The sequence below is a fragment of the Leptodactylus fuscus genome, chromosome 4 (genome assembly GCF_031893055.1).
Source record: "Leptodactylus fuscus isolate aLepFus1 chromosome 4, aLepFus1.hap2, whole genome shotgun sequence".
NCBI classification, from domain to species: domain Eukaryota; kingdom Metazoa; phylum Chordata; class Amphibia; order Anura; family Leptodactylidae; genus Leptodactylus; species Leptodactylus fuscus.
The window spans coordinates 146,123,987-146,138,516 of record NC_134268.1 but is presented as its reverse complement, the minus strand read 5'-3'; the positions used below and the strand labels follow the sequence as shown (position 1 = coordinate 146,138,516).

At 43.8% G+C, this 14,530-nt stretch overlaps 1 protein-coding gene across 1 annotated transcript in view; it reads right to left on the bottom strand.

The window, feature by feature from the left end:
- The window catches only part of VPS41 (VPS41 subunit of HOPS complex), a 192,154-nt gene extending 178,578 nt beyond the window's left edge, over positions 1-13,576 (bottom strand). The window contains exon 1 of the mRNA XM_075271178.1: positions 13,510-13,576. Coding sequence (XP_075127279.1) covers positions 13,510-13,548 — 39 coding nt within the window. The 5' untranslated portion in view covers positions 13,549-13,576. The remainder of the gene's footprint in view (positions 1-13,509) is intronic.
- Positions 13,577-14,530: the final 954 nt, after the last annotated feature.

Genomic DNA, 14,530 nt, shown 5'->3' with positions numbered 1-14,530 from the left:
ATTTAAGAACTGGAGTCAGTGTAATGGTAGGTTTCCGACAATAGCGAAAGGTCAGCAGAGCCAAGTAGGCCATCAACCCCTATACAACTAATGAAATCACACACAAATGTATTCATTTTCAATGCTTCACATTCACTTAATGTAGGAAAACAAGAGCTGAATGGTCAGGTCAACGGCTGTCACACGCAATATACAGAATGGAACGCTTCTAAGAGATATGTTGGAGTTATTATTACATTCACCTTGAGACTACACCAGTTATAAGGCATTCTGCTAGATTGGAGAGCCATTATAAAAGTGCCCACCTTAACCACCAACCACAACAAGTTTATTTAAAAAAAAAATACTGAAGTCCTGGGCTATGCCACGAATTTACAGCAAAGCACTCTAATATGTTCCCCCTTCAAGATGGCTCCTATTATTACAAATAGCTCACACTGAATGGCACATGGCCTTTAAACTCTTATATGAAATTCTCAGAATAAGTGCACAGAAATGTTTATGAATGAGGTCTGCATATTTAGCCATTATCAACATGTGTGTATGATGCCTGCATGTATAACCATTATCAATGTTTGCGAATGAAGTCTACCTCTATAACCATTAACACTGATGTGAAAAAGCAATTGTACCCTTAAACAGGCGACTGCGTAAATCACCTTTAAGGGCAATGCTTTTAAAGTGTTCCTCATAACTCGGCATATTATTTATTAAAAAAAAAAAAAAAAAAGTTCTGGTTAAATCCACATCACCATTACAGGCACTGAGAGCACAACTTTTTCGCCCGGTGCAATAATGTCCTGTTTCATACAACCACTGAGAGACAAAGGTTTGTATACTAATATATATTATAAATCTAAATATTATAATAGTATACAATACTTTGTTTAATGAAGTTAGACAATACTCCAATATACTATGGAGATCTCTGCTTGTTGTCAATCATTCTGCTTACCCCTCCTTCACATCTGCGTTTGGTAATCCGTTCAGGGGAGTCTGCATGGGGACCCACCAAACGGAATGCCAAATGCAATGGCAAGCGCTGTGCAGTAAAAGCACACGGACCCCATAGACTATAATGGGGTCCGTGTGCTTGCCGCACGAATCATGCGGACAGGAAAGTAGATTGTGAACCACTTTCCGGTCTGCATGTTCTGTGCACAGATCTGGTGACAAGCACACAGACCCCATTATAGTCTATGGGGTCCGTGTGCTTTTACTGCACAGCGCTCGCAATTGCGTTTGGTATTCCATTGGGGGGGGGGGGGATTGGCCAATACCCCAGTACTGTCTGAAAACTTATTTACATAAGGAAGAAAGAAGAAATTTCTCAGGAACAGCAGCGCGGATTAGAATAATAACGGTAAGAAAACAATAGACTTTAAGGCAATTCCTACATGTATTAAGTTAACAAAAAAGTATTTTAATGATAGAATCCCTTTAAAGGGGTTGTCCCATCACAAGGATCCTATCTATACTGCTAGTTTATGTGGATTTAAGACTTTTCCTAAATGCATTGCTTTATCAAAACTACTTTGTTTGGCCGCTATCTTAATTTATTCACTTCATTGTTTACACTCCGTTTCTATGAGATTATCTGCTCATTTGTCAAGTGATGTAGCTGACTGCTTTCAGGGGGAGGGGGGGCTGGAGCTTCTCAGTCGGTTTAATTGAATTTGGCTGATAAGGGCTGAGATAGGGAGTCCCTTACCTCTGTATGTAATGCAAACTGACTCAAATCAAGCTCTGCTACATCAGCTTCACACTGTGGTAATTAATTTACAACCAATCTCGTGCAATTGAAACCCCGCCCACCTAAGTGCTGAGAAAAGCAGGAAGTGAACAGACCACAACAACCTGCAGGTTAGTGAACAAGCGTCATGGGAATACCCCTTTAAGCTCTGTAATGTCAGAAGGGCAGTGTCAGACAGGATGTGTGATTCAGAGCTCCTATCAGAGGCAGTCAGTGTCAGAGCTCAGAATCACACCCCTTGTCTGCTTCCTGTACGACACCGCCCTCTTGGCGGTACAGAGTCTAAATAGCTGATCAGCACCAAAGATAAAAGCATTGATTGCTCAGGAATGGGCAAGGAAAATTCCAACTGTACCAGAATCAGTGAAAAGGCAGTTATTAAAATATGCTAAGAACTGGAGTTGGTGAAAGGCCTCTTTTAGGGAGCGTTCACACTACCGTTATTGTCCGACAGGTAGTGTCCGCTGCTAGTGTCCGTTCAAAACCTTGTCCGGACATTAGCAGCGGACACTAGCTGTGTCCGTGACATTTTTCATTCATTTAAATGGCGATCGGGTGTGTTGTTTTACACTCCATGACTGTCCTTAAGTGTCCGCTCCTAAAGATGTCCGACTTTTCAAGCGCACAGCAAAACCCGACGTAGTTTTTTTTCTGTCCGCTTGAAAAGTGGGACATCTTTAGGAACGGACAGCGAAGGACAGGCACGGAGTGCAAAACAATGCATCCGATCGCCATTTAAATGAATGAAAAATGTCACGGACACAGCTAGTGTCCGCTGCTAATGTCCGTGCGAGATTTTGAACGGACATTAGCAGCGGACACTAGCTGTCGGACAATGACGGTAGTGTGAACGCCCCCTAAGAGGGAGTCTGTCATCAAGCAAAAAAGTCACAGTAATCAGGGAAAAAAAAATCATAATGACAGTACCTTGTAGTGCTCTTTACACAGTTTCTAAATACGTCTAATACAGTATTGTCGCTCAAATACTGAGAAAATTGCTGTTTTATTCTTATGCACATTAGGTGAAAAAGGGCTTTTGGGAAGTTTCTTATCTTCCCCAGGATTTGCTCATTGCTGTAGATTACATTCACTGGAGATCGTTGTCAGCAGTTAGGGAAAGTAATCTACAGCACAGAACAAAGCCCGAAAAAAATAAACACCCCAATAGCCCTTTTTACATAATTTGCATACATTAATTTCCTAGATAATGAAGCTGCAATGCTGAATAACAAAGGTACCGTGACTTCTTTGATGTTCAGTCCATTCTAACATGTCTTTGATGGAACAGACCACACTTAGGCTACATTCACATGAGACTGTCACAAGGTACCGTATTTTTCGGACTATAAGACGCACCCAGGTTTTAGAGGAGGAAAATAGGGAAAAAAATTTTTGAAGCAAAAAATGGTAAAATATTTAATATATGGGAGTTGTAGTTTTGCAACAGCTGCAAGGCCACATTGACAGGTGACCCTGCAGCTGTACGGGGACGCATAGAGTGTTTTTTTTTTTTTTTGCGGGGCCAGATGTACTTTTTAGTTATACCATTTTGGGGAATATCTATTGCTTAGATCACCTTGTATTGAAAAAAAACAAAACGGTGGTTTATGATATATGATTTTCTACTGTTATATATATATTCTAGGAACAGGAGGTGATTTAGAACTTTTATTTATTTCATATTTTTAAAGCTTTTTTTTTTTTTTTTTTTTTTTTTTTTTTTACTATTTTATTCCCCCCCCCCCCCCGGGGGCTTGAACCTGCGATCACTTGATTGCAAGTCCCATAGATGGCAATACAACTGTATTACCGTCTATGGGACATTCTGTCTATTAGTATTACGGCTGGTCATAGAGACCAGCCGCAATACTAATACAGCAGTGACAGGCCTGGGAGCCTCATTAGGCTCCCGGCTCTCACCCGAACAGGTCGGCTCCTGCGATATTGCCGCGCAGGAGCTGGCCTGCAACTTCACAGGTATGGGGCCGGTGGGGACCGGCCCTGGGGGAGAAGGGTCCACCGATACTGACCCGGCATCCGCTGTACTAGAGAGGCGGATGCCGGCAAGGGATAGACGCCATCACAGGTGCCGGGGCCTGAGACATCGCTACGCTCCTCTGCCCTGCATGAAGCCAGTGGCGGGGGGACGGAGGAGCGGAATAGCATCGCCCCTGCCGCCGCTGGCTTCATGCAGGGCAGAGGAGCGCAGCGATGTCTCAGGCCCTGGCGTCTATCCCTTGCCGGCATCCGTCTCTCTATTACGGCGGGTGCCAGGCGCCACATTCGGTCTATAAGACACACCCTTCTTTTCCCCCCAAAAGTGCGTCTTATAGTCCGAAAAATACGGTATACCACCCCCCCCCCCCCCCCCAAAAAAAAAAAAAAAAAAAAAAAAAAAAAGTCTGGAGATGCTTTCCTCTGCCGAGCTCAGTTTTAAAACGACGAACACCTGATGAACTCCACTGTGGTCAATGCGGTCCACCGGGCTCCATGTATAATTTATTACAGTGATCCCACTGTCCATAGACAAGAATAACAGAAAGGCAATTCTAATGTGAACCTAGATCCCTGATGGCTAACCCATGACACACGTGTCACAGGTGACAAGCTGGTAGCATCTAGAGGTGAGCAACTCTCCTACTTCCTGCTGACAGCGCTGCGCAAACAGCAGCCATCTTACCTCCATTAGTGAAGTTGGTGTTAGTTTTAGGCAAAGAAGCCAGAGCTCCCAGAAACTTACACCCAGAAAGCTGGGAACACTAGAACGGTGTCCCAAAGTTTCCCTGTCAGTGGCAGACAGCTGGACCAAAGTCTATTCCAGTGACTGCAGGGGGATTTAAGAGTCATCTCAGGCGTGTGTACTCTGTACACCCCAGCAATTATCTTAAAGCAGCTACAAAAATTTCACCCTGCAGCCAGCGAACCCACCACAGTTACTACTCAACAATACCAGGGGAAGAGAACACCCCATTAGAAACAGTTGACTCTGCCAAGACCTCTCTAGTCTTAAAGTGTGTGGAACAACAACGTTCAATTGAAGATTTAGCAAATGAAATTCAGCAACAAAAAAAAGTCACTAGTGGGAAGGTAAATATGTAAGTATGGTGGGGAAATCGCTCAGGTAGATGCTCGGTAGCAGTGCAGAAAACAGGGACACACACTGGATTGCACACAAGTTTAGGCTTTATTCACTTGTAGCGCATACACTGCCTCTTCAGAGGCACAGAATAAACAAAATCCTTCTCGGCTGAGAAACTAACTTAAACGTAAGGAAACTTTTCCCTGACTATACAGGAGACTGGCTACCAGTCTTCCACCTTGGCAATAACAACAGGTGGCACAGTACCTGCTTTGGAGGTCCAGTCTGAACAGGTCAGCTCTGTCAGTGTGGTGCCACACTCACTCACTCACTCACACACTCACTCACTCACACACTATTATCAGGCCTTGATTAGTCAGCTGACCTCCCTGGTGTGAGTCTTTACCAAACACCCTTTAGCTGCCTGGGACATACCTGTCTTCCCAGACCACACCCTTCACTCTCTCCCAGTACATATACTAAAAATTAAACTTTTTGTTATTAGAGCTACAAATATCACAAAATTATGGATTTTTCTAGACGAGACAAACCACCCGAGTTATGGTTTTTATTTTTTTACAAATTTTGACACACCAAGCTCAAAAGGTTGGCCATCACTGACCTAGAGTAACAGAAAAACTGAGAGAAATTGATCCTTTTATACACCCATCGATTCAGTTGCCATCAGTCTGCATCAGCTTGATCAGGTTTCAGGGTTGTTTTTTTTTGAAAGTTTGCAAGACTTTTTCCTGTCATAATCAATGCTTTTGTTTTCTTCTGACGTATTTACCACCTTTGACTGTGAATCCAGATAACCAACGTGATTTTGTGCATATCGGTTATTTTGGTTCATGTATGAGTCCAGGAGAGGTGAGTAACAGTATAACAACAGTTCTGGTTCAGACGTCTTCAGTCCATGCAAAACTACCAGGGAAACCTTGTGAAAAGAATCTTGTGAGCTATGCCCAACACATACCTAAAAAGGTGCACGTTTTAAAGGGGGATGACCTAAACATTCAGGATTAATTGTAATCAAGGTAAAATGCCCAATTAATTGATTAATTTTGATTTAGGTCACAATCGCCCAGTCCTAATTGGATGTGAACACCTTGGCTTTACAAAAAACTGGCACAAGTTATAACTGAAGTCTATGTCATTCCCTGACTGGTATACATTTCTAATGTGCCAGACCACCTAAAAACACTACAGTTACTAAGAGGTCAAAGCCTCCTAATTATGGCGCATCTCACACCAGTGGAGGAATGGCATAAGACTGGCATAAGAAATTCCCTTACTATCTCTACTAGGAAGACATCACGGACAGTCTCCTTCACATGCCAGTATTTTGCAGTAGTACTGGTAAGCAGAAACACAGAAGATGTGCAGATGTTCACGTTATACTTTTGCTTTGGGATTACCTTTTATTCTGTTGATTACAAGTCTACAAACTTAATCGCAAAATATTTCATAAATCAGACAGAGCTATCATATTCATTTGTTACTGAACACAGTGGGTGCGTCACGCCATAGACATTCATTTTTACAGCCAAGTCTACTCTGAAAAAAATATTGTGTGTATTAACAGAATTATTAGGGCTAGTTCACAAGTTGGGGGCCACATGGGTTTTGACACAGAGAGAGATGCAGCGAGCCGCGTCTCTCTCTGGTCAAAACCCGCCTGCCACGACCATCGCGGTCACGGCTTTCCCCTCCGTAGGCGGCTCAAATGAATAAGCCAATACAGGAGGGTGCTGCCGCTAGGCGGAAACCGTGAACCAGTGCGCCGCGGCTTCCGCCTGAAGAAAGGACATGTCACTTTTTTTCTACGCTAGCAGCAGCCCGCCGCTAGCGGAAAAAAGAAACCCAGCGGTGTAACGGTACTGTGAGGTCTCACTGTAGGTGGAAATGGGGGATTGACAGCACCAGAGGAGGAACATTATGACCCTGAGCGGACACAGTGATGATGAGAGAAAGTAGTAGCCGAATGTGTAATTAAATGGTCTCGGTAATTCAGGGTGGAGAACACTGCCAGAGCTGGCAGCAACATGGCTCTTACTTAAGATAGTGCTCGCTACCCTGTTGCACAGGGTCCTCCAGTACATGGCCAACCACACAGTCCTGCACTGAGGGAAAGTGAGATTGGAGCCACTCTAGGCCTGTCCTGAGCTTGAGGTGACAGTTGGGATACAATGCCAGAGCCACAATGGCAGACTGCAGAGCAATGTAGTGTCCTATAACCGCTTAATCATGATAATGTGTAGTGGATAATGGGAGTTGTAGTAGCAGCGGCCTCTTGTGAAGGATCAATTCACCAAAGATCAGTCTGCTAATGTCTGCAACAGCCCAGGTTTTACTGGATTCAATGCGAGGTGGAGGCCTTCTCATTCTTCACCTCCCCATGCGCCTCCACAGAATTCTGTGCCATTTCATAGCTGGCATAGATTTATGCCATTCATACTACAATGGTCACAATGAATTAGGCACTCATATTGAGCTTGACGTCTGTCCCACACACTTTTTGAAAACTCGCAGCTATGGTTTGTATGACAAGTGAGCAGTTGAACGCCCAGCAGATGATCTGCAGTTGTCCCAGGTTTCAAACCCTCAAACTTCTAAAGGGGCTCTATCACCACATTTTAGTGATTTGAGACAAAGATATGCCTGAATAGCTTTTAAAAAGGCTGTGCAGGTGCTGTTAGTCGTTTTTAAAAAGACTCCCCGTTTTTTTTTTGTTTTTTTTTTTTAAAGTGTCATCTTGCTTTTGCTGCATAACTCATCCTGCTCCTCCTTCTTCACTGCCTCCAGCATTGTCATTCCCGGCGGTCTCTATTGAAATTTTGCGCCGTGCAGTAGCGCTCCCTCCAGAGCTATTTTCCTATAGAGAACATTGTGAGCTGGCGCTGTAGTGTGTGCAGTAGCACTCCACAGGGAGTGCTACTGCACATGTGCAAAATTTCAATAGAAACCGCCGGGAAGGACAAAGCTAGAGGCGGTGAAGAAGAATGAGCAGGAGGGGTTATGCAGCAAAAGCAAGATGACACTGGGGAGCGCACGCAACGCCCACCATGCACGAAGACAGTGATTTACATAACCATTTCAAAGGTAATTTAAAAAAAACAGGGAGGTCTTTTTAAAAACTACTAACAGCACCTGAATAGCCCTTTTTAAAGGCTATTCAGGCATATCTTTATCTCAGAACACTAAAATGTGATGATAGAACCCCTTTAATATCCTAAGGCCATTATAAAATGGATGACCCCTTTAATTAATCTACCCCTATGCGTTTACATATGTTTGTCCATGACAGACGTTTGAAAAGAGCAGGGCTGTGATGTCGGTAGGCCAAACTTCTGACCCGACTCCTATTTTCCCACAGCCAAATTCAGACTCTTGTTCCTCCTCTGACTTTTTCAGGAACTTCTAACAGCCATAGTCAGTCAGAAGCAGTAAAGCTCCTCCTATCCATGATAAAAGTCAAGTGACTTACACTCATATGAAAGTAAATATGGATCAAACTATGCATCTAATTATACAGTATCAATAATATAAGTGTATAATATAATTAAAAATTGTTCAATGTTTTATTTGTAAGTCAGAGTCAGTAACTACCGTATTTTTCGGACTATAAGACGCACTGGACCATAAGACGCACTAAGGTTTTAGAGGAGGAAAATAGGGAAAAAAAAAATTTTTAAGGAAAAAAAATTGGTGAAATATTTAATAACCTAATAATATAATATTTCACCAATGTAAATAGAACCAGGGGCTTTCGGACACAGGGATACCAAATGTGTATGTGTTTCTCAGTAATGTTTTTGTTTTATATGTATTGTAGGGCTATGGGGGTGATTTGAACATATCTATCTATCTATATAATCTATCCTATCTATCTCCTATCTATCTATCTATCTATCTATCTATCTATCTATCTATCTATCTATCTATCTGTCTATTCTATCTAATCTCATCCATGGATGGAAAGAGACACCCTGCAGTGAAGCTATGTAAGGGTGAATTCACACTGAGTAAACGCTAGCTTATTCTGAACGTAAAACACGTTCAGAATAAGCGGCGTCTAAAGCAGCTCCATTCATTTCTATGGGAGCGGGGATACGAGCGCTCCCCATAGAAATGAATGGGCTGCTTCTTTCACTCCGTGCAGTCCCATTGAAGTGAATGGGGAGTGCCGGCGTGTACGCTCCGGCATGAGCAGAGCTTGCCGTATACGCCGGCACTCCCCATTCACTTCAATGGGACTGCACGGAGTGAAAGAAGCAGCCCATTTATTTCTATGGGGAGCGCTCGTATCCCCGCTCCCATAGAAATGAATGGAGCTGCTTTAGACGCCGCTTATTCTGAACGTGTTTTTCGTTCAGAATAAGCTAGCGTTTACTCAGTGTGAATGCACCCTAAGAAGAGAAAAAGGGGCGGGCCAGACGGGTGAAGGAGGTGTGGTTTTCTAAGCAAACTTGAAAACACACCTCTTTCACCCGTCTGGCTCGTCCCTCCTTCACTGCCTCTCAGATGTCGCTTCTGCAATGATGCCACACAGGCAGGGAAATAGGGGCGGGCCAGAAGGGTGAAGGAGGCGTGGTTTCAAGCTTGTCGAGAAAACCACGCCTCCTCCTCCCGTTTGGCCCGCCCCTCCTTCCCTGTCTGTGTGGTTTCATTGCCGGAGCCAGATCTGAGAGGCAGTGAAGGAGGGACGAGCCAGACGGGTGAAAGAGGCGTGGTTTTCTCGGCAAGCTTGAAACCACGCTTCCTTCACCTGTCTGGCCCGCCCCTACTTCCCTGCCTCTCAGATCTCGCTCCTGCAAACACGCGACACAGACAGGGAAGGAGGGGCAGAGCAGGCAGGCACCGTGCTGCTCTTCTTTTCATTCGCACAGACGGGACACAGACGCTGCGCACGCTGCATTCGGACTATAAGACGCACACACATTTTCCTCCCATATTGGGAGGAAAAAAAGTGCGTCTTATAGTCCGAAAAATACGGTATTTTTCAATCTACTAGTTCACTTATGGGTTTCTCATATGGAAAGTCAGTCAAGATAAGCCCTTGTTGCAATGAATCACAATGACAAGTTTAAAAAAAAAAAAAAAGGCTTCTCGGGGGCTAAGGATGTGTGTCACATATCATAGGACAAATGCCGCTATAAGAAAGAAAACCTGCTCACAACCCGATACTTGTGAATTAACCAATAGGAGTATTTTTACACTACAAGCTCGCAGGAAGTAACAAAAAAATTTTCCTTATGGGCGACTTCCAAAATATAATAATAAATTTTATTTATATAGCACCAACATATTCTGCAGCGCTGTACAATTTGTAGGGTTCAAATACAAACAGACAGATACATAACAAAGAAAGTCATTTCACACAATGGGACTGAGGGCCCTGCTCGCAAGAGCTTACAATCTCTTCCAAAATATATCACGGCCTGGGCCCGGTCCTGCTCACAGCTGCCCTCCGCTTCCTATAGTAGAAGGGGAAGTGGGGGGAGGCAATGAGCAGGCACTGGGAGGTAGGTAAATAGGCCGCTACCTGCCTATTTGTTTGCACAATTGGGGACTATATATTGAGTTCAGTGAGCCATATTTTTACACTACCACAAAAAAATTTGTTCAACCTCTGACTGAAAAGTATTTTGCAGCTTATGTTGTAGTGTCTAGTATATGCAAACTGCAGATGCCATATAAACCAGAATTAAAGGGCTATTCCCATCTCAACAAATCACTCCTGAGATGGAAATAACAGCTCCCTACAGTGAGGCTTATGGAAACAGCAGAGCAGTGCTACACTATGGTGTTTCTCTAACTGCCACAGAGGAGAATATGAGCTATGGAAACAGCATAGAACAATTTAACAATGCTGTTTCTATAGATTGTATTCACCTCTACGGGAGTTACCATAACAATGTAGAGTATCAATGCAGTTATTCCCATCTCAGCAGCCATTTGCTAAGGTAGGAATAACTCTTTAAGGCTAAGGCCCCACAATGCAGAAACGCAGCTTTTTTGTTGCAGATTTTGCTGCAGTTTTTGGAGCCAGAGCCAAGAATGGCTACGAATGGAAAGGGAAATATATAGGAAGCTCTTATATTTCTATCTTTTGCTCAATCTATTTCTGGCTTTGACAAAAAACTGCAAAACACTCCCCCCTCGCTCCTGCTGAACTGGACAAACAGCTTCTGCAGGTCAGATAATCTGCAGATTCTTGGCTGTTATCTGTGTGTTTACTTAGAGAGATTACAGATCAGGATTTATCAACAGAGTGCAATTATCTAAAAGGATCATCCTTTCAAGTAAAGGCACTAAGTGGTGTCACTTGTCCTATCTCCCAGGTCTGTGGTTATAGCAATGCTGTGTAAACAATGGGAGGAATAAGGTCACATACCAGGTGAACAAAGCAGAATTTCTAAAGCAAAATATTTAGAAAAAGGCTTCAATTTACATAAGATACCAGTATAGATAGGATCCTTGAGATGGGACAACCCCTTTAAGAAGCAGCTGTGAAGCTGTGAAAGCAGGGGGTCTACTGTTGCTTCAGCTGGACCTCTGATAGAGAAGGCAGGGACAGTATGCACAGCTGTGTACCCAGTTATGGAAGCTGCCATGATACAACTCCACTTCTGGCCCCTAGATGACACAGTTCAGCTCTACAGTAGGCCCAGTTCACATCTGCGTTTGGCAAATCCGTTCAAAATCGGTATTTGATGTGAACGGGGCCTTAAAAGTAATCCGCATGCATCAATTTGTGCCATTTCCATCTGGTTTCTGCTTTTTGTGCGGAGAGAAACATAGAACTTGCAGGACTTTGTCTCCATACTAAAAATAAAGATTCCAGATGGACAGCATCCAATCCATTTTTTTTTCTAAACATTGAAGTCTATGGAAAATGGATTACAAACTGATTACGGCAGGTTCACATCTGCAACCGGTCTCCGGTTTAGCCAATCCAGCCGGTTTCAGTCTTCTGCCTCGCAAAACTGGACAGGAGATGGAAAACTGGCGGTCAGTTTTTTAAAATCCCTTCATTTGAATGGGTTTGTAAGATGACTGCCCGTGTGAGTCTTCTGCCTGTCTGCAGGGAAACACTTTTTTTTTTTTTTTTTTTTTTGCCGGACACAGTCGGCTATGCAGGACTGTGTGTGAACCTCCCCTTAAAAATTAATAGCAATCAGTTTGTGTCTGTTTTGCAATTAGTTTTTCCCTCTGCACATGCTCAGAATGAAAAAGGGAAGAAAAAAAAAACAGATTACAAACTGTCAGTTTTTTTTGAACTGACACCCACTGAACTGACTCAGGGTGCATTCATACTTGCACCACCTACCACCCCCTATGATTCCGCCAAAATTGAAGGAAAAACAGCGTGCCAGCAGTCAGTTTAAAAACCCATTCACTTCAATGGGTTTTTAAACCAAACCACCAGTGTCCGTATGCAGCCTCTCCACCGTGAAACCATTTTTATTTTATTTTTTTGCACAGACAAAAAGTCAGAAATGCAAGGCTTTGTGTAAGTGCAAAAAAAAGCTGTTTCACGTAGACAGGTGGCATACAGACACCAACTGTTTGCTTTTAAAACCCGTTGAAATCAATGAGTTTTTAAAGTGACTGTATGCAAGCCATCCCCAAGCAGTTTTTCCTGCAATTTCAGCAGTATCAGAAGAGGCAGACAGTGGCATAAGTGTGAACTCCCCCTAATTTGTATTTAAAAAAAAAAAAAAAATTCGCTATCAGCTGTGTAACCGTTTGGAATCCTTTTTGTAAATGATAGGATTCTGCATTCCACCAGCAACTGGGGCTAATCTATCAGCCCAGTTAGGGTCAAATCGCACGGCGGCAAATGAAGAGAAACTGAAAAAAATCTAAAAAAAAAATCATTTAAAATTCAGTTGGGATTGTTACAGCGGCAAGTATATGGTTTCTTCAGGCTGAATTCTGATTAACAAAATGGTTGCAGAAATCTGTGCAACAAATCTGCTACATGTGAATTCACCCTACATTGTTGCAGACTTTGTGGCAATTCCTCAAGTGGGCCCTGATGGTCGGGAAAGTTATTTCCGTCTTAGAGTTTGTTGTAATGTCTAATGCTAGAAAACCAAGAGTGGGTTAGATTTGTTCCAAGTTGATCTGCAGTCCCCTCCATTAAACTTGCTGTCCCAACGTAGGTATACATATATACGACATAGCACACATGTACTACAGGACTTTTCATGGACGGAAACCCCGAATGAAGACTGGGCGCAGTATAACCTTGCCTTATAGCACCAGTTCTGCAGGACTAATAAAAACCAGAGCAGTCAGCCAATCAATCACAATATAGCTCTTACTTCGTACACAAGCTAAGAAATACAAGCATTGCTGTGATTGGTCACTATATGGATCTGAAGCAGCACAGACATAGAGGAGGACATGGAGCCGCCATTGGTTCTCTGCACAGTAGCACCACTGCACTACACACATCTCACACAATGGTACACAGCCTAGGCCCAGTGAGACGACATAATGTCTGCAGATAGTGCCCAGCTGTGAGGTTAACTAAGCAGCCTCATAAGCCTGCGCCGGCTCTTGTACCAATATGATACGCCACTGTCACTTACACGGAAAAGCCAGTCTGTCCTGGAAAAATACATGGACGGAACAACCACAAACGTAATGTGAGAGAGCAGCTAACCTGATCTGTAGAGCCAGAGAGTCCCTGTGTGTCCGCCATGATAAGGAAGAGTGTGGTCACATGACCGCTGAAGCCACTGAGCAAAAGGCCCTCACGTGACATCAGGATCACGTGACATGTTTGGGAGGAGTCTAGGAGAGATGTGTATACACGTGTATGTGTATTGTTCATGGAAAGCCACGTGTGTGTATGTTATGTATGAGAATAGCCGTGTGTATATAGGATGTGTGCGCAGACCACACATAGGTGTGTTCGGTGCTCCCTTTGTCTTTCGTATTTCCCTTCACTTAGCAGGGACCTAGATACTAAGCGTTCTGGTCATCTATGGTACTTGTAGTCGTGGCCTCCCCTGGAGTTACTGCCCCATACTGTAAGTAGCAGCTTACAGCCTCTTAGATGACTGTGGGGGAAGTGCAGTCTCTGCTTCACCAACCTATGCATGCAACAGGGCTGTGTGAGTGTACAAGTATGCAGCAGGGCTGTGTGAGTGTACATGTATGCAGCAGGGCTGTGTGATGTACATGTATGCAGCAGGGCTGTGTGAGTGTACATGTCTGCAGCAGGGCTGTGTGATGTACATGTATGCAGCAGGGCTGTGTGATGTACATGTATGCAGCAGGGCTGTGTGAGTGTACATGTCTGCAGCAGGGCTGTGTGATGTACATGTATGCAGCAGGGCTGTGTGAGTGTACATGTATGCAACAGGGCTGTGTGAGTGTACATGTATGCAGCAGGGCTATGAGTGTACATGTATGCAGCAGGGCTGAGGGTGTGTTCATGTATGCAGCAGTGCTGTGTGAGTGTACATACCCCCTCTAAACGGACTACAGAAAGCATTGGCAAGCGGTGTGCAGTGGAAGCACACGGACCCCATAGACTATAATGGGGTCCATGTGCTTTCCGCACGGTCTGCACACAAGTCATATGGACAGGAAAGTAGATCGTGAAGTACTTTTCTGTCTCCATGTTCCGTGCGGAAAGCACACAGACCCCATTATAGTCTATGGGGTCTGTGTGCTTT